This window comes from Lepidochelys kempii, chromosome 8 (genome assembly GCF_965140265.1).
Source record: "Lepidochelys kempii isolate rLepKem1 chromosome 8, rLepKem1.hap2, whole genome shotgun sequence".
Taxonomy (NCBI): domain Eukaryota; kingdom Metazoa; phylum Chordata; order Testudines; family Cheloniidae; genus Lepidochelys; species Lepidochelys kempii.
Window position 1 is genome coordinate 88,000,990 of NC_133263.1, and position 25,722 is coordinate 88,026,711.

At 42.0% G+C, this 25,722-nt stretch overlaps 1 protein-coding gene across 2 annotated transcripts; it reads left to right on the top strand.

Annotated features, from left to right (window-relative positions):
* The first annotated feature begins 1,192 nt into the window (after positions 1–1,192).
* DEPDC1 (DEP domain containing 1) lies at positions 1,193–20,453 on the top strand. Of its 2 annotated transcripts, XM_073357369.1 has the most exons (12): positions 1,193–1,322; positions 2,563–2,828; positions 3,439–3,589; positions 4,775–4,890; positions 5,513–5,643; positions 5,958–6,005; positions 10,467–10,607; positions 11,112–11,993; positions 12,725–12,897; positions 15,168–15,344; positions 15,653–15,838; positions 18,776–20,453. In XM_073357369.1, the coding sequence occupies exons 1-12, from the start codon at positions 1,275–1,277 to the stop codon at positions 18,914–18,916; spliced, it is 2,460 nt and encodes an 819-aa protein (XP_073213470.1). In that variant the 5' UTR covers positions 1,193–1,274; the 3' UTR covers positions 18,917–20,453. The 2 variants fall into 2 exon arrangements, with proteins under 2 accessions (XP_073213470.1, XP_073213471.1); XM_073357370.1 differs by lacking the exon at positions 11,112–11,993.
* Positions 20,454–25,722: the final 5,269 nt, after the last annotated feature.

The window sequence follows — 25,722 nt, forward strand, 5'->3', positions numbered from 1 at the left end:
CACAGGAAGTTGTTGAGGCCAAGAACTTATTAAGATTCAATAAGAGACTGGAGAATTATATGGATAATACGAATATCCAGAGTTATTGTAAATAATGGTATAAATATTGTAAGGGACATTAAAACGTATGCTTTGGGGCTTAAACCAATCTCTAATTCAGTGGTGCACAAACTCTTCCAGTCATGCCCCCCTTTACCATTAACAGAATGTGTCCATGTCCCCCCGCCCCATTACTGAACAGCCAAGGCTTCCTCAGCAGCAGCAGAGGTTGGGCTGAAGGTGGAGCTGGGGCAGCAACTGGGGATGGAGGAGATATTGAGATTATATGAGAGTAAACTCAGATCTGACATTTCAGTGTGGACTAAAATGTACTGCTTCTAATAGGGTGCAAGTTATTTGACCCCTTTTGGGTTCACAGCTAATTTATGACTGAAATGTCTGCCTGTACCTCACTCATTACCACTTAGAATTCTTCCCCCCTGCACGTTGATGAGCCACAATGCAAATTCGTTTTTGCTGCCTTGTTTGTTTTTTAGGGATGATTTTCACAAGATTGTGCTGTGTTCCACAAAAAGAAAAAAATCCTCTTGAGGTTCTTCTTATGTCTTCTGTGTCATAATCAATACGATATATGTTTTCAAGCTTTTCCTCTGCAACCTGGAGGGCTAACACCTTGAAAATAAAGCTGAGATACTCCCGTAATACCCTAAATCCAGGAGTTAGGGCTTTAAATACCGAACCTTCTGAGACGGGCAATAAAATCACAAGAGTAAGCAACACTGCAAATGTGGTTTCTAGAGCTGCCCCGTGAGTCGTGACGCGCTGCTAGTTAGTGAGACACATGGCCACGGTGTTACAAACGGTGAGGGTGAGCCCTTCCCCCCCATTCAGTGCACCACTGCGGCCGCTGCCTGACCGGAGCTCAGGAGCCTGTGGGAGAAGCTTTGGGCACAGGGGCCGCTGACGCTGCGATAGGGCTGGAGCTCAGGGCCCAGGAATGCCCAGCCCCACCCACCTGTTGGCTCACCCCAACATGCGCAGGGCGCGCGCACCCACCTCTCCCGAGTGCCCGGGGCTGCTTCCTGCTAAGTCACCTGATCGCGCTCTCTGTCATGTGGCCGCCGGGCTCCTCCAATCAGCGGCCCCGGAGCGCTCGGGCCGTCAATTCAAACAGTTAGACCACGACGGTTAGCAAGTGTCATCGTGCTGGGTGGTCGCTCCCCTCCCCCAGCACCCGCCATCTCCGGCCTGCGTTCGGGGCCGCGGCGAGCAACATGGAGAGCCGGCTGGTGACAGCGGGGCCCTACCGCGCCACAAAGCTGGTTAGAGGGGATGGGGGCGGCGGGTCAGCACGCGGGGCGGGGGGAGAGTCTGTGGGGTGCCGGAGTGTGAGGTTCAAAGCGCTTCCTGGTGGGGAGGGGGACTGGAGCCCCTGAGGGGACGGGTGACGGGGCAAAGGCAGCAAGGGGCGATGGGGGTCGAGGGGCTGCTGGGGGGACTGGAGCCCCTGAGGTGACGGGGCAAAGGCAGCAAGGGGCGATGGGGGCCGGGGGCTGCTGGGGGGACTGGAGCCCCTGAGGGGACGGGTGGCGGGGCAAAGGCAGCAAGGGGCGATGGGGGTCGGGGGGTTGTTGGGGGGACTGGAGCCCCTGAGGGGACGGGTGGCGGGGCAAAGGCAGCAAGGGGCGATGGGGGCCGGGGGCTGCTGGGGGGACTGGAGCCCATGAGGGGACGGGTGACGGGGCAAAGGCAGCAAGGGGCGATGGGGGTCGAGGGGCTGCTGGGGGGACTGGAGCCCCTGAGGGGACGGGTGGCGGGGCAAAGGCAGCAAGGGGCGATGGGGGTCGAGGGGCTGCTGGGGGGACTGGAGCCCCTGAGGGGACGGGGCAAAGGCAGCAAGGGGCGATGGGGGTCGAGGGGCTGCTGGGGGGACTGGAGCCCCTGAGGTGACGGGGCAAAGGCAGCAAGGCGTGATGGGGGTCGGTGGGTTGCTGGGGGGACTGGAGCCCCTGAGGGGACGGGGCAAAGGCAGCAAGGGGCGATGGGGGCCGGGGGCTGCTGGGGGGACTGGAGCCCCTGAGGGGACGGGGCAAAGGCAGCAAGGGGCGATGGGGGCCGGGGGCTGCTGGGGGGACTGGAGCCCCTGAGGGGACGGGGCAAAGGCAGCAAGGGGCGATGGGGGCCGGGGGCTGCTGGGGGGACTGGAGCCCCTGAGGGGACGGGTGGCGGGGCAAAGGCAGCAAGGGGCGATTGGGGTCGGGGGGCTGCTGGGGGGACTGGAGCCCTTGAGGGGACGGGGCAAAGGCAGCAAGGGGCGATTGGGGTCGGGGGGCTGCTGGGGGGACTGGAGCCCCTGAGGGGACGGGGCAAAGGCAGCAAGGCACGATGGGGGTCCGGGGGTTGCTGGGGGGACTGGAGCCCCTGAGGGGACGGGGGAAAGGGAGCAATGAGGGCTGGGGGCCTGGCTGGAAGGAATGGGGACCCGTGATCTAAATGCGCTCAACTTTTTGCTTTCATCTTGTCTTCTCCCCCCCCCCCCTCCTCGTTCCCTCTCCCTTGCAGTGGAATGAAGTTACTAAATACTTTCGAGCAGGGATGCCACTGCGGAAGCACAGGCAACGTTTCAGAAAATACGGTAATTGTTTTAGTGCCGTGGAAGCCGTGGACTGGCTCCAGGAACTGCTTAGGAGCAACAGGAATTTTGGTCCAGAAGTTACTAGGCAACAAACCGTTCAATTACTAAGAAAGTTTCTCAAGAATCATGTAATTGAGGACATAAAAGGAAGATGGGGATCAGAAAATCTAGATGACAACAACAACCTATTCAGGTGCTGTACGGGTGTATGCAAATTGCTAAGCTGTGAAAACTAACCAAGAGTACTCTGTAACGGGATCAGCAGTTACTTTACTGTGGGGAAAGTAATTTTCAATCAAAAGCAATACTGATTCACCAAGAAGTCTGCTTTTCCTCTACTCCTTCATTAATAATGCTGTTATGGGCTGCAGCCCAGCATTTCTGTAGCACTAAGTGCAAGGGGCCTTTCCTGAACCCCACCCTGGCCCCAGAGCTTGCAAGATGGATAGCATGCATAAGCATTCCTACATTGTGCTGTCTCCCTCCCACGCCAGTGCCTTCTACAGCGTACAGAAGGTATAATTGGAGCAGAATCTTCTCCAAGGACTTAACTTGAAAGTTGAACTTCCCCCTACTGACCTCCAATGAATTTGAGAGAAGGGAATGATAGTCCAAAGCTAATTTGGAATTTTGCCTAATTTAAATTAGGTATATGTTGTAGAGGTGTTCTGTGTTTTCTTCTTTTTATCTTAAGCCTCTAAAGAGTCTTATTGGAATCATCACTGGGCACTAAATTTTTTGATGAAACTAAGTTATTTTTTAATATGTTCCGAATGTATTTACATTTCTCTTGTTAATTATAGATTCCCTTCAACCTCTCCAGTTAAAACTTTGCCAAGAAGGTCCCTGTTGAAAGAGGACACAGAAAATATTCCAAAAGAGGAAGAAAGGCTCTTTAAACTACCACATTTCTCCAGAAGGACTCCTAAAAAATATGAATTACTTGATACTCTGGTAATAACTTGTGCTTCTTATCGTTCATGTGTTCTTTTCAGCATTAGGAAAACACATATAATTATCCTTTAGTGGCTGTATCATCTACTTCTATAGAATCTTCATCTCCAGCTGAAAAAATAAACTAGCAGTTTCCTCTGGACTACTCTCAGTGAAGTACAACAGTATGAGAATGCGACAGAAAGACACAGCAGCCCTGGTAACAAAAAGCCTTTATGCTGTATGTGGCTGCTTAAAGCTTGGAATGCAACATGAACGGTAGATGTTCAAAATACTGTTTGTATGAAAACCATTTTAATTGTAAACTTTTACGTGGACTTGCTGAAATCTGACAAATTGGAAATAGTGAAATTAAATATTTCTGGCTTTGAATTGTATGTAGTAGATTGAACTACACTGTACAGTAGAAACTGAAATCGATATATCCAACCTCTTCTCTTACCCACAACTTTAGATTAACAATAGACTGGTATTGGCTTATTCTTTTTTTTTTTTTTTTTCCCTCATTTACTCACATAATAACAGAACTAAAAAAGATCACTTAATGCTCTTCCTCATTCCCCCCCCGAATATGTTTTATATATTTAAATATTTTATTCTTTTTTGTCAGATGATTAAGAATTTATGAGGAATCTTAGAAACTATACATTTTAGGAACACTAAATCAGGGTACATTACTTAGCTGTTAAATTGCTTAACTCTACAACCTTGAATAAAGCTGACCGGTCATTATTTGTTTTATACTTTTGCTAATTTTTTTTTGTGTTTCTGACTTTCTGAATTTAGGCCCCAGTCTCAGTCCTGCAAGCACTTATGCATGCATTCAGTATTTAGGGCCTTGGTCTCACATTTCATTCTGCATTTTGTTACTTTTTGCCTTTAAATTTCAAAATTATGGAAGTATGGTTGGGGTTTTTTTTCTGCAGTGGACGGCAAACATTTCTGTGGATGGAAAAGAGCTTTAGCCTTCTGTTTTAAGATGGGAGAAGACCCATTTAGTGTTAAGAGATCTTAAATTATAAAAAAGAAAATGAATGTGTTCTTTAATTTAGAATAGAGCCTTTTTACAAGTGTATGTGAGTAGGTTTTTGTTTTTAAATAACATTTTACTGGAATTTTGAGTTTGGCTTTTGAGCTACTTCAGAGAGTCAACAAAATATAACATGCATGATTGCTTATTTGTAGGAGAACATAGAAAACACAAAAAGTGAAATAATGGAAGAGGACAAGGAAAACTTACACAGGAAGAAAATAAGTCAAGAGGATATAGAAGAAATTTGGCGAAACATAATTTTGATACAGTAAGTCAATAACAAACTGGAAATGGTTGGGGAGGGCGTGTGTATATATCTTTTCCTGCCAGTACATATGGATTAGGCCATTTTAGCTTCAACATACCATCAGAGCAGAAGGTACATCCATGACTATATGCTGTGTCAATAATCAATGATCTAAACAAATGTTTAAATTTTTCAGAAAACTTTTTAATCCTGCAGAAGGAGTAGTTCTGCTAAGTTACACAAGTAACCCATGTACTTTCTAATATATTATCAAGGACCACAGTATTATATTTAGGAAAGTTGCTAAAGTAAATATTATAAGGAGTGAGAATTGCACGTTGAGTAGCTGATTTTCTCTTCCTCCTTTCCTTTGTGGTGTGTATCTGGCACACTTCCTCAAACACTGAATTTATGGCCTGCTTCTTGTTGTTGGCTCTTCCTATTGGTTCAGACAGACCTTTAGTCTGTGGCATAAAAACTTATCTCTGACACTTGGAAGCTTTGGTCTTGGACTAAGAACTTAGAGTTTAATAAGTTAAATTTTGAGGTTTTATTGCTTGTTGAAGAGGTCCTAAAGTAATTAGCTTGCGTTCACGTGCTATCAAGACTTCTGAAACAACATTTGTTCTCTTCCACCCTACAGCTTGCAAACCATTTTAGGTCTACCATCTTTGGAAGAAGTCTTGCACTCAGCGCAAGTAATTCCTCAATATGTCATGTACAACATGACTAACACAAGTAAACATGGTGTTGTTGTTCTGCAAAACAAATCAGGTTTGGTTTTGGTTTTGACATTTGCTTCAAGTGCCAGTATTTAGTTATTGTCAAGTGGTGGATGACAGTAATTAACTATAGTAGTACTTAAAACAGATTTGCTTAGGGTGATAACTTCTGTAGTCTACTTTTCTTTCAAAATTAAAAAGTAGGGCAGGTGAGAATGTAATAAGTATAGTGATTCTATGTATTCTTTTAAAACTAATTAAATTCTATATATGATCTTCCTGTATTTAAAGTTTAACATCAGGTGGCTAGAGTATATAGTATATAGTGGCAGTTGCTGAACAATTTTCTTAAATTTTTTTTTGCAGAAGACCTCCCTCATTGGGTATTGTCAGCTATGAAGTGCCTTGCATACTGTAAGTTATACAAAAGTAGTCTTTAAATTTCAGATGTGAAGAAGCTTATTTTGAGGAGTGGAAATTCCAAAATGTTTGCTTATACGTGAGAGGTACTAAGCTCTTCTACACTGGATGCAAGTTCAACTATATCTAACAACCTGATGTATTCAGAAGATATAACAGTAGGCTGCATAAAACAATTGTGTACAGAGGTGACCTATAAGGAAGAAGAGGTAAAGATAATGAAGTTACGTGTGCATTAAAGAGAAAAGAGATCCTATAGACCAATGTACTACTCCTAATCATTGAGTAGACTACCTAAATATCCTAGTACCAGGTTGCACTCTGTGGATCCATGCATGAATCTCTCCCTGCCCTTTCAGAAGGGGATGGTCAGCTGGGGATTTTAACTGAAGTGAGAGGAAGACGGCAACATTCCCCAACCAATTAGGGAATCTGCAGGAACATACAACTTAGAACTCAATTAATGTAATATGGAGCCCTGCTATGCTGGAGGACCTCACTATCTCTTCTCACTATAAGGAGGGGTCCAAGTGGTAGCTACAGACTGCTGAGTCACTGGAAGAAGCTATGCTGGCAGGAGCTGAGCAGAGATGAAACTTGAGTCTTCAGGCACAGTGCCTCTGTGGTTCCTTCTCAGATGTGGTATTCCAGGGACTAAACTACCTGCTTCTTGCACAGAATTGCTTGCTTCTCCCAGGCTGTGAAATAATTCAGAAAAAACTCTGAGCCAAACCTTGAAGAGTTTGCTAGTTTGGCCTAGCCCAGCCCATAATGTGATTATTTTTATTTTTTCTGAATAGGCATCAACAGTGCTCAAGATTTTTGGCATTCTTGATGTAAAATATTCCATAGTTTCCACTCTAAAGAACTATCTTTATTAGCCACTATCCATAACTGAAGGTGTGACAAACTTGCAGCACAGTCCTCTCCACTCTAGTTTTTATATAGAAAAGAGGGAATGAAATGAAGAAGTGGAATATTTTCAAGACATAGGTATATGTTCCTACATTGTAGAATCAGTATAGCAAAATTAAGCAAATTCTCTTGAGAAATGAATGGGTGTCACTTCTATCTATGTAATGATCTACACTGCATTTTTTCAGGTTCTTGGCTTTGCCCTGGACTAAAATAGCCTTTTTAAAAATAATATAAAAATTAGCAAAGTTTATAAACTTTAAAAAAAAAAATTACACATGTGAAGTGGGCTAATAGAAATGACTTCACTTGGGATTTTGGGATGTCAGTCCTTCATTTACAGTAACTCCTCACTTAACAGTGTAGTTATGTTCCTGAAAAATGCAACTTTAAGTGAAACTATGTTAAATGAATCCAGTTTTCCCATAAGATTTAATGTAAATGCGAGTGGTTAGGTTCCAAGGAAATTTTTTGGGGCAGACAAAAGGCATTATATACTGTACTGTACTGTGGTTGAGAGGTGCTCCTGGCTTACCCCACACAGGCACAGCCCGCTACAGACAATGAGGTAGGAAAGGATGCTAGGAAGCGCCTTGCGCAGCATCAGCAGCAGCTTTCCCCCAGAAGAACAGGCGCCGACTTTGCCAGGGGATGCTCCAGGCCCGTCTATTCCCAGCCCCTCTCCACCTCCTCCCCGGAGCACGCCGCATCCCTGCTCTTCCCTCTTCCTCCCAGCTCTTGCCTGCCGCCAAACAGCTGTTTGGCAGCTAGGGAGACGCTGAGAGGGAGGGAGAGGAGGCGGAGAAGAGGAACTTGTGCAATGCTCCCTTGCTGCTGCTCATCCACAGTCGCTGCTCATCCACAGAATCCTACAAACAGTGGACAGAGCAGGCAGCCAAATGACATTATATGGGAGCATTGCACAACTTTAAACGAGCATGTTCACTAATGGAGCAGCGACATAACTTAGAAACAACGTTAAGCGGGAGGACGTTAAGTGAGGAGTTACTGTAAAAAACAAAAAAAACCCACAGTTTATAAATGCTGTTGAACAAATATGTATGACTATGTTGAAAGTCTTGTATCCAATTGAATTCTTCATCAGTTGTACAGAATCTGATGTGTAACTTTTTTTTTTTTTTTTTTTTGGAGAGAGTTTGGAGAGGTAGGGAAAACATGAGTTTGACCTCATCGAGTTTCCTGCAGAGCAGTTCTCCTCAAAGAAGCAGTTTGGGGCATGCAAAATTTAGAAATGTCATGTCTTCCAACTCACCATTTCACATGTACTGTACAGTAACTCCTCACTTAAAGTTGTCCCGGTTAATGTTGTTTCATTGTTATGTTGCTGATCAATTAGGGAACATGCTCATTTAAAGTTGTGCGATGCTCGACTGTTATGTTGTTTGGCTACCTACTTTCTCCACAGCTGGGAGCCGCCCTAAGCAGACCCCCACCCCCCCAACAGCGCCATCCACCCGCCGGCAGACCTCATGGATCGGTCCCTTCCCCCTCCTCCCCCTGCCTCCTGCCCGTGGCAGTCAGCTGGCTTGTGGGGTTTAGGAGGGAGGGGGGGAGGAGTAAGGACTCGGTGCGCAGGCTTCCCCTGCCTCCTGAACACAGCTGATTGCCCTGGGCAGGAGGTAGGGTGGGGAGGGAGGGGGAGCCTGCGCGCCGAGTCCGCATTCCTCCCTCCTTCCTCCTAAACACCGCAAGCCAGCTGATTGCCCCAGGCAGGGGGGATGGGGGAAGACTCGGCGCGCCTCCCCCGTCCCTCTCCTGCCTGCGGCAATCAGATGGCTTGCCACATTCAGAAGGGAGGGGGGAGGAGTGAGGACACAGCGTGCAAAGTAAAGGGGGAGGGGGCTTGAGGGAAGGGGGGGGCTTGGGGGCAGGGGTGGAGTGGGCGGGCTGAAGGTTGAGTGATGACAATCCTGACAGGGAATGCTGCTCCAAAGTGATTAGGGAAGTTGGTCATCTAATGACTTGCTATAAAGAAATTTACCGGGGGGGGGAAGGAAAGCAAAACAACAATCTCTCGATGTGTTTTTTTTAGTTCAGTAAGTTCAGAAAGAGGAGCAGCCGGACAATCCACCCTCTTCCAATCTCTGACTCCACCACCTCAACCAAGCTTCATACTCAGCAATGATGACTGTAGTATTAAATTGCTTGTTTAAAATTGTTTAAAATGTATATAATGCCTTTTGTCTGACAAAATAAAATTTGTCTGGAACCTAACCCCCCCCCCCCCCGTTTACATTAATTCTTATGGAGAAATTGGATTCGCTTAACATTGTTGCACTTAAATTCACATTTTTCAGGAACATAACTACAACGTTAAGTGAGGAGTTACTGTATCTGCATTGGTGCCTGTGCCACTGTGTGGCTTTTTTACGGCCTCTCTCCCCACAACCTCCAGCAAAGCTCAATAAGAAGCTATGATGGCTGTGTCATTGCATGCATATATGTGTCTCTAACTGTTCGGTAGCAGCTGCAGAAGGGGCTCATATGCAGCTAATAGAGCCTGGAGTTAAGTTTGCACTGGGTGATTCACAGAAAGTGACATTCCCCCATTTCATGCACAGCCCCTAAAAAGCCAGAGACCATTTGTGAAGAAAACTAAAGGAAAATGGGGACAGGGCAGAGGCTGTTGCTTTGCTTCATCCTAGCCCATCTTTCTGTGGGAGTATGGTGGAGACCCATCTGCAGGGAAACTCTGGTTCAGTTTATTCTCTCCTTGTTTTCACCCGTGCCCATAAATTGGTTAATTATATGGTTCATTGCACACTTTTGAAGATGCTGTAGTGGGTGAAGAGCAAACCTAAAGTGAGCAGTTGTGATCATCTAGGGGGGATACAGGTGAACAAAGTTTGCTGTTATTGCACCAGTTATGTAAGCTTTCAGTAGTGTGTGCTCACTTAAAATAAAAAAGCACACCTATCTCCCAGATGGAAAAAAGAAACAAAACTTCAGCAGCTTTATTAGTGAATTGAGCCCTAAGCGTCTTGAATATGGAAAAAATCTTAAATCTATTCAGAGTATCTGAAAATAAACTCCTAGGTGCCTGTAACTTTTGTTTTATTGCTTATCTCTATGTAATCTGTTTGATTTGAGGGTGGGGCTGTTGTAGTAATTTTAACAGAAAAACTAAGATTAATTGCTTCTTTTGACTCCTTTTTTAGGAGTGGGTGAGAAGCAGAATGGGTTGAAGTAGTCAAATAAGGGACTTCCTCTAATTTATTAATATTGAAGTATCTATCTTCTAAAGTTGAGCGACAGCTTCTTGCTCATCTGTTGCTATATAAACAGTTTTATTCTGTTTCTGCGTACTAGTTACACAAGGCTGAACTATTGGTCCAATGTTTGTATAAGTAGATGGCTGACATGACACTCCTTGAGAAATACTAGGCCGTTCCTACCATTCTTTCTGCTAATGTTGCAGAAGTTTTTTGTTGTGTGGTGTTTTTATTTATTTATTTATTTTAAATATGTGATTATGAGAATAGTACTGTCATGAGCCTTCTTTCCTCGCCTTCTTTTTAGGGCCTAGAAGTAATGACATGAGCCAACCAACTTACGTTGGTTTTGAACGGGATGTGTTCAGAACAGTTGCTGATTACTTTCTCAATCTACCTGAACCATTGCTTACTTTTGAATACTATGAACTGTTTGTGAACATTCTTGGTATGTATGACTTGAGAAATAATGTATTTTGTTAAGTGTTAAGTACAAATTTGAGTCTAGTGGGTTACATATACGTAACTGTGTGCAGAATTTGGCCCCCAATCTGTATGGCAGTATGAATTTGTGGGAGGCCACCAGTGCAGTAGTAGCTCTACATTACAATCTGAGTGAAAATAGAATTACATTCTTGTGACAATAAATCCATATAAATTATCTGGTCTGATACTATCAAAATATAATAACCACAGTCTCAAATAGTGTAAACTAATCCTTGTCTTGTTTCTAAAAGCTAAATGTAAAGTTTTATTGTCCTTAATCCTGCATGTATGGGCTGTTTGTTGCATGTCTTGTAGTTAAAAAAAAGCATTAAACAACTAACCATGTGGACTATATTAATGTCTTATATTTGTTAACTGTTCTGTTTTACTTAGCTACTTCAGTTCATTCTTATCTTGTTCACTTTCACACCGCTTGCATCTTAACTTGTATTTCATTTTCTGATAGTTGTGTGTGGCTACATCACAATTCCATATAGACCCAGTGGAAAATACTGTATCCAAGATGAGGCGTGTGACCCACAGCCTTCAAAAACTCTGCACTTGAACTCTTTCAAGTCAACTGAATGTCTTCTACTAAGTTTACTTCGAAAAGAGACTGAAAAACAAGAGGAAGAATCTGAGCCTTCTGGAAATATTTCCCAAAATGAACATACTCTTCAAAAAGGATGTGCTAAAAAATTACAGCACTATAACTTTGCGTGTAAACAAGTCAGTGCTCATGACTTAAGAGGAGAAAGCTGTCAAAATCTGTCAGGTTTAAAGAATGAACAGGCCCAGCCTCTCAAACTTAGGGCAAGGTGCTATTCTTTGGAACGAATTGCAGCTACTACCTCAAGTTTTTGTAGTGAAGTGGGATCAAACTCCCTCTATCAATCTGACATTAACATAAAGTCAGGCAAAAATAAGGAAAACCCACTACTACACTCTGGGTACAAAGCAGAATCGCTGTTGAATATTGGATCAAATAGCACTGGGCAGAAACAACCGTGTGGTTCCAGGAGAGTGTCTGCGTCAACAGTTCACGATCAAGAGCTATGTAATGGGAATCACAAATCTAAGCAACTCTGCAGGTCTCAGAGTTTACTTGGAAGCAGTAAGTCCAGAAATTGCAGTGGCATCAATACACCTGTTGCTGAAATCACAGTAAAACCATATCCAATAGTTCATCTTGGACAAAGGAAATCAAGTACTACCAGTGTGATTACTATAGTAGAAAATGAGCCTAAGGATTCTGATATCGCAGTCAATAAACGACTCTGCAAAAGTGCAGTAGAACTTTCAGAAAACTCTTTCATTCCAGCTTCCTTTATGTTGACTGGCACGCAAAGTAAGATTGCTCTTCAAAGCATGTGGTATTGGCTTACTGTGTTGACTAACTGTCTCTGCTTTCCTACTTTCTTTAGCTCCATTGTTGGATTTTTAAATAGCAAAATCTGTTTTTCATGGTTTGTTTAAAGAATATTCTAATGGCTATGAAGTTAAGTAACTTAACTAATTATATTAAATACAAGCTTTTGTTATCTTCCATAATACATGCTCTTGGGTAGTATCCTCTCTTCTCCAAATAGTGATGTCTAAGCAGTTCACCATATTTTGCTCTTTGTTCAAAGTAAGTACTATTCCTTGTGATACAAACATCTGAAAGGAATCAGCATAGACTTCCCTGTTTCTAAGTGATGTCTCTTCACAGTTGTTGAAACTGGATGCTGAATGAAGTTTATAGGAGTCTTTAGAAGCCTGGAAATTGGCTAACCAATATATAATATAATAACAGAAAATACTCGACACTGATGTGCAGAAATAGCTTCAGTTATATTCCTTATCTGGTCTTGACCTGAGCCAATAATGTGTCAGAACAAAATGAGATAAATTGGGGGTGAAGACCATGCAAAAAATGTTGAAATAACTTTGATCCCTTTAAAGCACAGTCTTCTCTAACATAAAAAGTGGCTGCTGTCTTAACTGAATAAAATGAAATTGCTGATATTGATGTACCACTATCCTTCATATTGTTTCAAAACTTAATTACACCTGTTTTTTATAATTATTAACTTCTAGATCTTCTCCGGCCTCATTTAGAAAGGGTTGCCATTGAAGCACTACAGATATGCTGTTTGTTGCTTCCTCCACCAAATCGTAGAAAGCTTCAACTCCTAATGCGTATGATCTCTCGAATCAGCCAAAATGTTGATATGCCTCGACTTCATGATGCAATGGGCACAAGGTCTCTGGTAAGACATCTTCTTCTAAGAGTATGGATAGCTTTATTCAATAGCATAAAAATAATGCTTAAATCTGAGAAAAGCAAGAATATTCAATGTTAAAGGAGGAACTTAGTCTTTGTCTCACTACATCTAGTATGTAACACAGATATGTCACCCCGGTATACTTGTGAAAATCTGTATCAAAGTGAACTCTCTTGTTTAACTCCATCTGAACATATTCAAAATAGGTTTTTGGGAAAACGCTTTATTTGAACAGCCTTTATTAACTTTCTAAAAGAACAGAAAAGATTCAGTATCCTTTTTGCTTCAGTGTTGTCCCGTTCCTTCTACACCTCACTGTCAATAACTAAATTGATATTATGAATTAAATTCCTACAAAACCTTGTAAGTATTTTTTAACTGACTCTCTGTTTTAACTGATATGAACACAAAACTTATTTTGCTTTCCTGTATCTTAAAAGGTCTAATGGCTACGTTTTGAAAAATAGTTTTTGGCTAAAACTCTTGCTGAGTGTCTACTTGAGGTAGTTTATTTTTGTTTTGTCCAGTATGGAGTGAATTTCCATAGCTGAGTGTTAGCATAGCCTTTTTATTATATAAATATTGTGTCAGGACTCTAGCTATTGTACACCGATGCCACTAGATCTTAAAATTAAAGAATGGACCTAACTGTAGGGTTTACATTTTGAACTCTAGTAGGTCCGATGTCAGAAAGGAAACAGAAGTGAGTCTGTGGAAAGGCTTAAAGAATAGCTGTAAGGACTGAGTTTAAGCTTGCAGTGGAAAGAATAGAGGTATTTACAGTTGTTAGAATGACATCAAACCTGTAGGTTCTCTTACCTTAGTACCTACAGTTATTTTAAAACACATTAAACAAATACTGATTCAAGAATGTTAATTAAAAATGGGAAACAAGAAATGAGTAACTACTTGTCAGTTATTGCAAGTGATGTAACAGAGGTTCTGACCATTTATGCCATCTTGAAATCTCATAATGCTTCTTTTTTGTGCAAGAGACAAGGGTGTTAGCCAGTGAGCCCTAGACTATTAAAGTTTTCGTACATAAACTGGAAGGATGGTGAAGAAATTAGTATAGTTTTGATTGAAGTATGGAGCTAGAAGCTAGGCAGATCTGAGTTGTATTCCCAAATCAGTGTATACAGCCCTTACTACAGTGGGGCCTTTATCAGTGATTGGGGCCTCTAGATCCTGCCACAACACAGTCTGTAATTATTCTGGGGAGTTCATAAATATTATTAATAAAGTGATTTGAGATCTGCAAATGGAAGACCGTGTATAAGTGCAAATTATGTGTTGAGTTTTTGATTGGCTTTTTTTTTTTTAAGGAGAGCACTTCCCCTAACTTCAACTGAATATTGTTCACTTCTTACCTAAACTATTGCTGTATTGCTGCAAAATGTTCAGAAACTGCCTTGTTTCATCCCAAAAATGACTGTTTCATAGACAAACCTATTCCTATTGCATTTTGTAAAGCACTTGGGATCCACTAATACATTTGGGTGAAATGTGCCAAATAAATACTAGTTCATTATTCATTTAGAGCTGTTGGCTTCCCTCTGCTACCTTAAGCAGAGGGGAGCTAAATTTGGAAGAACCTAGTGGGCAGGTGAGGAATAGAAATATCAACTCTGTGGCATGTTAGCTTCTAGATCAGTGGTTCTCAACCTGATAAGCATTGTGGGCCACATATGCAGCTCTCTATATATTATGTGGGCCGCATCCACACAATATATATACTATCTGTGTGGCCCTGGGGATGTTACATGGGCCACAGCTGTGTTGATTGGGCCAGGGGTTGAGAACCACTGCTCTAGATTCTGCAAGCATTAACTCCCTCTGAGTCTCCTCTTCTGCTGTTACTGTGCAAAACCGGGAGAAGTTTCCATGGGGAAAAGTAACCCAGATAGCTATTTCAAGATGTGTGGCTTTTCCTACATAGTGGAGAATGTGACTGTGATGCAGTTTTCTTGGACTCTTCTTCCTGGTTAAATTTTTTTTAAATTGGAAACTAAAAACTAAGCTCTGGTTAATCATAAGAACAGAGCATAATTCTAATTTTATACAAAAATCACTGTTTCAAATGGGGGGAAATGGCAGATTTCCTCCTTGCTCTATCAATGTATGTCAATAGTGCAGGAAGGTGAGGTACTTTGATGCAAATCTGTAGCAGGGAGTGCAGTACGGAGCTGCAGGGAGAGAGAAAAGAATCCAAATGCTATAGTTGTACATACTAACAACCTGTTAAATACTTGTAGATGATACAGACTTTTTCTCGATGTGTGTTATGCTGTGCGGAAGAAGTGGACCTTGATGAGCTACTTGCCACAAGATTAGTTTCATTTCTAATGGATCATCAGCAGGACATTTTTCAAGTTCCAGCTTACCTACAGGTTGCAGTGCAAGATCATATAGAATCTCTAAAGAACGCTCAGGTGGGTCCTGTGACAAAAAGTTGAAACCCCTTTGCTAATCGCTGTTTATGAATTGTAGGGTATTAAACTACTACTGTTAGTTTACAAAATAAAAAAAAAAAAGGGAATGGAATATAGTTTTGAAGTACAAACTTTCATGCAACTAGCTTTACAATTATAGATAGGTTTTTCACTTTTTTTAGCAATTTAACTTATTAAAACTTGCATTTAATTTACAATGTAACTGAATGCCAATGAGGCAATAACTTTGCAACCAGGCAAGATCCTTCAAGCATGTGTAGACTCTTTTGTTGCCATTCTTGTTTCAGTTCCAACATCCAGGGGAAGACATCAGTGCTATTTTGCCAACTTATTCATATTGTAAGCGGATAACTCCTCAGGAGTTTGATGAACAAAAAGTTTCTACCTCTCAAGCTGCAGTTGCAGAACTCTTGGAGAACATTATCCAGGACAAAAGCTTGTCTCTGAGAGACAAAAAGAAAAAGCTAAAACGGGTAAGAAAAGAAATGGGCTATTTTTTTTTTTTTTTTTTTTTGGTGGGACTTTGGTTTTGGGTTTTTTTTTTAGAACACTCAGTTGCAGCATGCAAATTGGTTTTAAAACATGCATAGAGGTGGAGGAGAGAATTAGTTACCTAATTACTAGATCCTAGCACATCAGCAAACTCTTTAAAAATGAATTCTAGTCTGATAGCAAAAAGAATTGGGTACAGCCATCTGGATGAGTGCTTGTTGTGATGGCAAGTTCTGATCCTGTTTTGAAGGGAGCTTGGTCTCCACTACAAGAATTCATGTTGATTAGCAACAATGTTTTTCAAACTAAGCACAATTTAAGAGTAAAACACAAATCATTTTTTTTTTCAAAGCCCTCTGCTTTAAATACCAACTCTGCGGTAGAAATTAGTTATTTCTTGTGATATACTAAATGCACCAGATTTCTTGTTTCATTTTTGTGCCAGGATCTTCACTAGGTAAAACTCTGATGTGAAGGGCACAAAAATAAAAATAGTAGTTTTGGTTAAAATTTTAAGACCAGACTATTCGGAATGAGAAGCCCTCTTATGACCAAATAACTGGTACTTTCTAACATACTCATAGAATTCTGAATAACTTACATATTGCTTCAGGTTATCTGATATTTCTAAATTCTACTAATCTGCTGCCCAGCAGTCAAACTAAAAGCTCAACAACTTTGGCAGGACTTAATGCTGGAGGATTTTTTTTCTCTTGCAGAAACCCTTTGGCAAATATCTCTGATCAGTGAATAGTGTACTTGTCCCAGAATTTACTAAGCACATCTTGTGACTCAAACACAGCTCCACAAAAGCTGCTTTTAAATCTTCAAGTTGCCCCCTTCTCCCTCTTCCACTACCCCTCCTCCAGCCTCCACAAAAATAATGATTTTTTAGGACTTGAAATGTTTCTTAAACTTGGTCACAAACCTAAAGGCTGGCCCTCCATTTTTTTTTTAATTAATTGAAACTGGTTGTATGAAATAAATAGTAGCAGCATTGGTAGATTAAATCTTTTGACTACCCCCAAATTTCTGTGTGGAAACGGGAGGGAATTCCCCATGTACCCCTTGCCTTTCATCCCTGCAAGGGTCAGGCTACAGCCTCTGCAGAGTAGGGAGTGTAGAGAGACCTCTAGCTGTAGCCCTTTGATCTTGGGGCTCACTGCATTTGCTCTAAACTGGCCCTGTATGCATATGTATTTTTGGACAAAAATGCTCAGGTGTTGTGATATTGAAATGCACAAGTTTGCCTCAGTAGCTCAAGCTGAGGCCTAGGTCTAGCAGAAAGCCAGACAGATAAAAGTACAATGCTCATCTGCACAGCCACAACACACTGTAATTTCTAAATAAAATTACTGTGCTGGAATAGTTGGTGAATTGTTGTTCCTTCATTATACCTGAACGCAACCAGAAAAGTGCATATTGCTTCTCTAGCATTTTTTGGCACTCTGCAGTGCGTCCAGTGACTTTTTGTTTGAAACTGATGGGGGGGGCAAATATTGTTTGGAAGTGGTACACCAAAAACTCAATGAGCACATGCACCACAGTCTGGGAACTTCTCATATAAAGTCAATTAATTTGTAAGACTGCGTGAGGCCATGAGAATATGTAAGAATTAGTAGTCGTACTCTCAGCGATTTGAGGCAGACACTACATACTTTCCTGAAATGATAACCCTGTGGAGCATGTTGCTTTTTTTGTGGGTTTTTTTTTTTTTTTTAATCCATATGCTCTTTCCTTTAGGAGTAGGTCCAATTATTTCTCCCACCCACCCCAAGCCTATAAACTGTGCTGTCATTTTGAAAAAGCTGACTTCATCAGCAGAAAGTTTTTGGTCTGTTGAAATAAGTTCATATACCACTTACCCTCTTCCCGACCACTGCACCAAAAAATTGAAGAGATAATAGGAAAGCAGCTTGGTTTCAGAAACCCATTTTTGATGTGATATTCCATATCTACAGATATGGAAAACAGGATGAGTAGGGGAAGCTTTCCTAGTACCATCAATATTTTCATAATCTAAACTTTAATGCAAAAAACTATATTTCTGTTGTTATGGTCATAAAAGATTCCAAATGAGAACAGAGTGTCTGCCAGTGCAAGACTGTCTTCCTTTGTCTGCAGATAGATGGCTCCAGTTTTGCTATGCTGCAGAAGGGTGAAAGCTGATTGGAATGTTCAGAACTTTGTGGATGGTGCAAACTGATAAGCCTCATGTCTATGTCACTGCTGTTTGACAAAGTCAGGAGCAACAGCAGAGAATAATATTTAAAATGGAGAGATGAGTGTAGTTCTGCATGAGGGTAACTGGCATTGGCTGAGTACAGGATAGAGGAGTGCTTGCACATACCTCCATCTCAAACACAGTAGCCAGGAGACCATGGAGTGGGCGTGGGAAAGAGAGAGAATGTACTTCTTTTTCGTGAGAGAGAGAGAGACTTCAAAGTTATCAGAGTCCGATCTGAAAGATAAAACCCATGAACAGGTTCAAACATGCCATCCTGGTAGGTATTCTAGCACCTCTTTCCCAGCAGCTGTTGGAGGCAGAAAGAGAAGGAAAAGAGGAGAATTAGCCGTAGAGAGGAACTAAAGAGTTAAGCCATGCTATATTATAGAAAAGAAAATGTAGAGTAAAGCATTGAAGGGAAGTAAGGCCTGACAAAAATACAAAATAGGGAGTACTATACACTTTTTTAAACAATGCATTAAATAGAAATGGGATAATGTTACAGTTTAATGCAGTACAAAATGGTTATTTTCCTGTAGGGCAGGAGCCAGGGGTTTGGTAGGATATCACAGCAAAGGTATTTTTCATCCTGCCTAGCAGGCTTACTCCCCAGACTGATAGTTGTCTAATCAGGTTCAGTTATATTCTTTTAAGTAGTCTTTTTTATAATTACTCTTTTTTGTTTTTTTAGTTTCAGAAGGAATATCCACTGATCTACCAGAACAGATTTCCAACTACAGAAAGTGAAGCAATATTATTTGAAAACAAACCAACAATTAAGCAACCAATGCTTAGCCTGAAAAAACCAAAGTTTCGTAGCCTAAGATACTAATTCAACTATACCTCTTGAATTTATTTATCTGGTTGGTATATGCATAGTCTAGTGAAGGATTCTTACTATGAAAATCTGATATTTACTTTGTGGAGGGGGAGAGAGATGTGCACATGCACACTTTTTATGTTAAAAGGTGCCAAAGTATCTTTGTTCTGGAGATCATTTTTCACTTATCAAATCTTGAAATGAGATAAATATTTAATGTTTACAAGTTACCCAACACATGCAAACAAATACTGAGTTGTATGTGTTGAATCACAGAAGTAAAAAGAAATGTGAAAAGAAACATGAAGTTATTAGTAACCAAAAAATGTCTGTGTGTTATTACTAGAGTCTGGGAAACTAATAGTATGCATATTGTTGTAACTTTTTTGTTAAATCTGTTTTGAAAATGATGCTATTTAAATTGTAGTTTTGGTTTTTAATAATTTCTTGTGTACTGTATAAATGCTCTGGTTGGCTACTCCGTATAGTGTGTACTTGCAAAAAAAGATTACCTTTTTGGATTGAAAAAGGTGACATCCGGGCCTCACTGGCTTCAGTAGGGCTAGAAATTCACCCTAGGTTATGGATTAATCTGTTTATCCAACTTCAAACTCATATATACTTTTCATTTTGCACTCATTTGTAAATCATTAAAATCATTTTAACTTTTTAATATATTTATACATGTTAAAACTATTATACTTGGTTTTATATATATTTCTAATTTTTGATGGAAAGCTGGTCTCAAATACATGGATAACTGACCTGAAACACTGCTTGAACAAAATAAGGAAGAGGGGAGGATGATATATACCTACACTGAACCAAATTGGCATATAGGTATTGTATATTAGGCCTCAGTGTTTTATTTATAACACTGCTGAGCTGGCTTTTACAAGACTTTTGGAAAATGTCTGTATTGTTCCCTTTCTTAAACATCATGGGTGATATTATGGCCCTAATGAACGCAATGGGAGTTTTCCTGTTGACTTGATGGCTAGGATGTCATCCCTTGTCTTCAGCAGGATTTTAAATCTCTGTGCAATAAATTTCACATCTTGAAAGTAGGTTTTTTTTCACAGGTATTTCCATACACTATGCTAACATTTGTGTACTATTTTTGTTGTTGTTGCCAGGGTTTTTTGTGGGTGGGTTTGATTTTTGTCTTTTAAATTCAGGACAACATGTGCATATGCAGGGAGCTTTTGTTGGGGGGTGGGTTTGTTTTATCCATTCAGTTTTATGGGTCACTTATTTGTCCATTCCTTAAGCACTTTTATGTATTGTTAAAGGTATAAATTAGATGTAAATGGTCACTGCTAGTTATGCTGGTGATTTAATGTAGTTAAATCACAGTTTATTTATCTATCTAATGCAAAAGCCTTGTCATAATGTTAAACTCTTTTGCACGTTGTACATGCATGTTAAGCCATACTGAAACTAAACTTTGATTGTAGGGAGCACGTGTTTTTGTGTGTGTAGTTTTTAAACTCTGGATTTGTAGATAATCTTTTTGGATGAGTCCTGGGCCTATTGTAGTCAATGGGAGTTGTACCACTAATTTCACCCTTTAACAATCCAGATCCAGCCCCTAAATTCAAACATGTGGAACTGTATACATGTGAGTAGCCCTACAAGGGGATTACTCTTTGTAAGTGTTTGTAGAATTGGGCTTCAGCTTGTACATAAAGTAGCTGCATTACAGCTGTAAAACAACAACCAGCTAAATGATGTAGAATCTTAGTGAACTGCAAAAGGTGGGATGAAGGAGGGAGGAGATTTGTGCCATTCCTTATGCATTTATAAAAGCATAGCCTGAGAGTCATCTTGCCCACCCCTCAAAAAACAAAAAAATCCTGATTGTTTTCTTACAATAGAAATGCAGGTCTTGTCTGACTTATGGGAGATGGTAGAACTAGTGAAACTGATAGAAAAAGGGAAGGGATTTTCTTTTAGGCTGGTTTTAAACTTAGTTTTTGTTAATGCCTTTATACAGTGTATAGGAGGTGGTAAAGCACAAACCTTCTTCCCTTTCCCTAAGCAAGTCACCTTTAAAGATTCCGAATCAGTAGGTATATACTGTGAAATAGTGTCTTACATCAGAATTATTATAATATCACCTATGAAAGATAAGAATTTGTATCCAACACCAATTAGCATACATGGTGAAGGAGGAATCATGAGATTTGTGGACAATGTTGCTTGAATGCTGGAAGAGTGACTTACGGAATATTCATTTTGAGACCTGTCTGTTTTAGTCTTTTGTGGGAAATCTGTGGGATGGGAGAGTTTTTATTACTGTGTCATCTGAACTTGCTGAGAGCAGGATGGGATGATGTGGAAGTAAAAGTGCATGGAGGTTAAAAACATTGCTCCATTGCTGTCAACTGTGTGGCTGCATCAGTGGTCAAGGTTGGGTATGTGGGGAGTTTAGTGACGAGCCAGGCTGAGTGCATTTAGGCTTAGTTCTTGTTCAATGCATTTGGAAATCCTTGGAGGGAATGTAACTAAAGTGTAAAGTATAATTAGTCTTCAAGTAGTAGTCCATAAGGACACAAGAATGACCATACTGGGTCAGACCAATGGTCTATCTTTCCCAGTACCTTATTTGTTGACAGTGGCCCATGCCATATGCTTCAGCGGGAATGAACAGAACAGGGTAATTACAGAGTGAGCCATTTCCCATTATCTGGTCCCAGCTTCTGGCAGTCAGAGGCTTAGGGACATCCAGAGTATGGGGTAGCATCCTTGAATTTATCTATTTCTTTCTGAACCCAGTTTAGTCTTCACAACATCCCCAGCAGCAAGTTCCACAGGCCGAGTGTGCATTGTGTGAAGAAGTACTTCCTTATGTTTGTTTTCAACCTGTCGTCTATTAATTTTATCTGGTGACCCCTGCTTCTTGTTTTACGTAAAGGAGTAAATAATCATTTTCTTCACATCATTCATGATTCTACAGACTTCTATCCCTCGCAACTTAGCCGTTTTTCTTCCAGCCTGAACAGTCCCAGTCTCTCTCCTCATATGGAAGCTGTTCCATATCTCTAATCGTTTTTGTTGCCCTTCTCCATACCTTTTCCAATTTTAATACCTCTTTTCTAAGAAGGGGTGACCAGATCTGCACACATTATTCAAGGTATGGGTGTACTATTGATTTTATATAGTGCTATTCTGACAATAAGACAGAAACTATCCCTTTCCTAATGGTTCTTAACATTTGTTAGCTTTTTTGACTGCTGCTGCACATTGAGTAGATGTTTTCAGAGTAACTATCCCCAATGACTCCAAGGTTTCTTTCTTGAGTGGTAACAGCTAATTTAGTATTTTGTATATATAGTTGCGATTGTTTTCCAATGTGCATTACTTTGCATTTATTAATATTGAATTTAATCTGTAATTTTGTTGCCCAGCCACTCAGTTTTGTGAGATCCCTTTGTAACTCTTCGCAGTCTGCTTTGGATTTAACTATCTTGAGTAGTTTTGTATCATCTGCAAACTTTGCCACCTAACTGTTTCTGTGTTTTTCCAGATCATTTATGAATATGTTGAACAGCACTGGTCCCAGTTCTGATCCTGGAAGACCCCACTATTTACCTCTCTCCACTGTGAAAACTGACCATTTCTAGCTTTTTGTTTCCTGTTTTTTAACCAGTTACTGATGCATGAGAGGACCTTCTCTCTTGTCCTGTGACTGCTGCACCCCATGTGCCTTCAGCCGGAGATTTCTTGTCAGCAGTGCCCATGTGGTGTACCCGTATTCCCTAGGTATCCTTATGCCTTGTTCCAAGGGTATGTAGGGCAGAGCTGGACCAGCTGCCACTTCAATTCTTTCTCAATTGCCTGTGGCCTGAGGTGTTGTGTTGTGGTGTCTGCAGAGCTAGTTTGTATGTTTGTATAGTGTTGTATAGTTAGTATAATAAGCATATTCTGTGTTTTTAAAAACAAAAACAAAAAACAGAGGGAGGGGGAAGTCTTTACTCCTCACTTCCTCATCCCTTTCCCCAATCCCCGTCCTTGTTTTTGGGCTAGGCTGGCTTAGGGAAACAAATAAGCATCTATTTTCTGTTTGAGGGTGAAGCAAATCCTTTTAAGTTTAGGGAGGGAATTCCTAACTTTCCCAGCAAATCTCTAAACTGCATGATGTGTGCAGGAAAACCATCCCCTTAAGTAATAGTTGCATAATCTGGCTATTGTTTAGGGGAAATCACATATCCCTTCTAAGTAGAGGATTTGTAGGTCCTTTCAGCAGAGCATTTGGAAAATTAGGGAAACAAAGCTGCATAGTTTTTTTTCTCATCTAGGAAGGCATGAGAGCAGCTTAGAATCCCAGTCCATAGGCGCCAACTCGGTGGGTGCTCCAGGGCTAGAGAACCCATGGGGGAAAAATGGTGGGTGCTGAGCACTCCTCGGCAGCCTCCCTATCAGCTCCCTCCTCTCCCAACCCTGCCCCGAGCGCCTCCTGCCCACCAGCAGGCCCCGTGGGTCAGCGCCTCTCCCCACCCTCCGCAGTCAGCTGTTTCACGGCATGCAGGAGGCTGTGGGGGAAGGAGCAAGGACACGGCATGCTCGGGGGGCAGAGTGGGAAGACGTTGGGTGGGGCCTTGGGGGAAGGGGTGGAGTGGGAGCAGGGCCTGGGGCAGACCCGGGGGCAAGCATCCTCTGGCACTTTGGAAAGTCAGTACCTGTGTCCTAGTCTGTCTAATCTCTTCCCCATCCCCACCCCCCAAAGGACAGGAGGGCTCAGGGGAATCTTTTTTGCATCTCACAGAGCGGTGCTTAAGCCACCCATTATGGGTAGGACACCTCAGAATGATAAATCTGTGGGTGGAAGAGCTCCTCTTCACTGAGGGTGGCAAGGGAATTGGATTACCTAACAAGGTTGAAATCACCCTGGGAGACCTCACATCCTGCTCACAAAATTGGGGTGTGGCAGGGTGTGAGGGCTCTGGCTGGGGGTGCAGGCTCTGTGATGGAGCCAGAAATGAGGAATTCAGGGTGTGGGAGGGGGCTCCGGGCTGGAGCAGGGGGCTGGGGTGCGGAGGGATGTGTAGCTCCAGCTGGGGGTGTGGGCTCTGGGGTGGGTCTGGGCATGAGGGGGTGGGGGTGCACGAGGATGCTCAGACCAAGGGGTTCAGAGGGCAGGAGGGAGATCAGGACTGGGGTAGGGGTTTGGGACGCGGGAGGGGGTCAGGATCTGGTTGGTGCTTACCTCAAGCAGCTCCTGGAAGAAGCGGCATGTCCCCACGCCGGCTTCTACGTGGAGGCGCAGCCAGGCAGCTTCTATTAGATGCAGTTCCCGGCCCATGGGAGCTATGGAGGTTGTGCTTGGAACAGGTGCAGCATGTGGAGCCCCCTGGCTGCCCCTGTGTGTAGGAGCTGGAAGGGGGACATGCTGCTGCTTCCAGGTGCCGCGCGGAGCCACAGCATGCATGGATTGGGGAAAGCCCCTGACCCCCCTCCCCAGCTGGAGTGCAAGATTCTCAGCATAAGCTTTTAGATAATCTTCTGTTGTCGACATGAGATACTTAAAATAAATGTAGCATTATTGAGTCAAGCAAAAACTATATGGAGTATCCCAGCTACAATTCTTCCTACCTGTAAAAAGGATGATAAAAGATATGTACTACCTAAAGTCTCAGGATTTTTATTTTCTCATCCACCTCCAAATTCCCTGGTGGTAGAGGTGACCAATGAATGAACAACACTGGCTAAGGAATACAAGCAATTTGACCTGTCAAAAATTTTACTCATCGGCTACTCTTCAGTTTAAAATAGTTAATTCCAGGCTTTGATCTGGCTATGTAAACTACAACAAATTGTTGGATTTTTTTTTTTTTAATTACTACATGACAAAAGGGATCAGTTTCAGGGAATATGAGGGCCACTCCATAGCCAGGTCACCATTACAAGATGCTTTAGACATGGCAGATGCAGCCTTAGGTTCAGTTGCTACAGATGATATGCAGATCATCATGGCTTCAGATGTCAAAAATTCCAAAGGTGGGAACAAACACAATAGAAGACCTTCCCTTCAGTGGGTTGACTCTTCAATGACAGGACCAATGACTCTCTGTGACATTGCAATCCCTTGGAATATATACACCGTCAGCCAAAAGAAAACGCAGACTTCAGTCCTCCAAAGGCAAAGGTCCTTCCAAGCCTCACTAGAGATCATCGGAACTCCCAGGGAGATGACCGAGGTTCCAGAAGAAGAGACCAATGTCTTTGGGTGCAGGTAACACACAATCATCCTCTTGAGCAAAGCAACAATTTTGATGGAAAGGTTGAGAGCTGCATACTACCGAGCCATTTGGATCTAACAATTTCCTGTGCTTTTCTTGCTCCTCCCTGTGGAAATCGTCTTGCAGTCTTCTGAAGTGTATGGGAAGCCATAATATCAGACATGTGCATCTGAGAAATAATTACCACCAGTTATTTGATCCACTTTATGGCTATCTTGTCTTCCCACCCCTCTACCCAGTCCCTCTTCAGAGACCCTTTCAATGAGAGTCTGCTAAAGCAAGAAATAAACTATCTATTGAAACTAGGGGTGATATAACCAGTTCCTCTCCCTTATAGCAAAAAGTGGTTCTATTCAAGGTATTATCTGATACCAAAGAAGAAAGGAGGATGGAGACCCATTCTAGACCCTTCATTCAAAGGGTAAGATTCAGGAAGTGTGATGGGGTGTACAAACCCCACACTGAGCAAAAAGGAATTAAGGGATTATTTTGGGCCCAGCCAGCCTTACCCTGCAACACCTGCAGCAAATGGTGGCGGAATTAAGAGAGGGAAACAGCTCGTTTGGGGGGCAGACC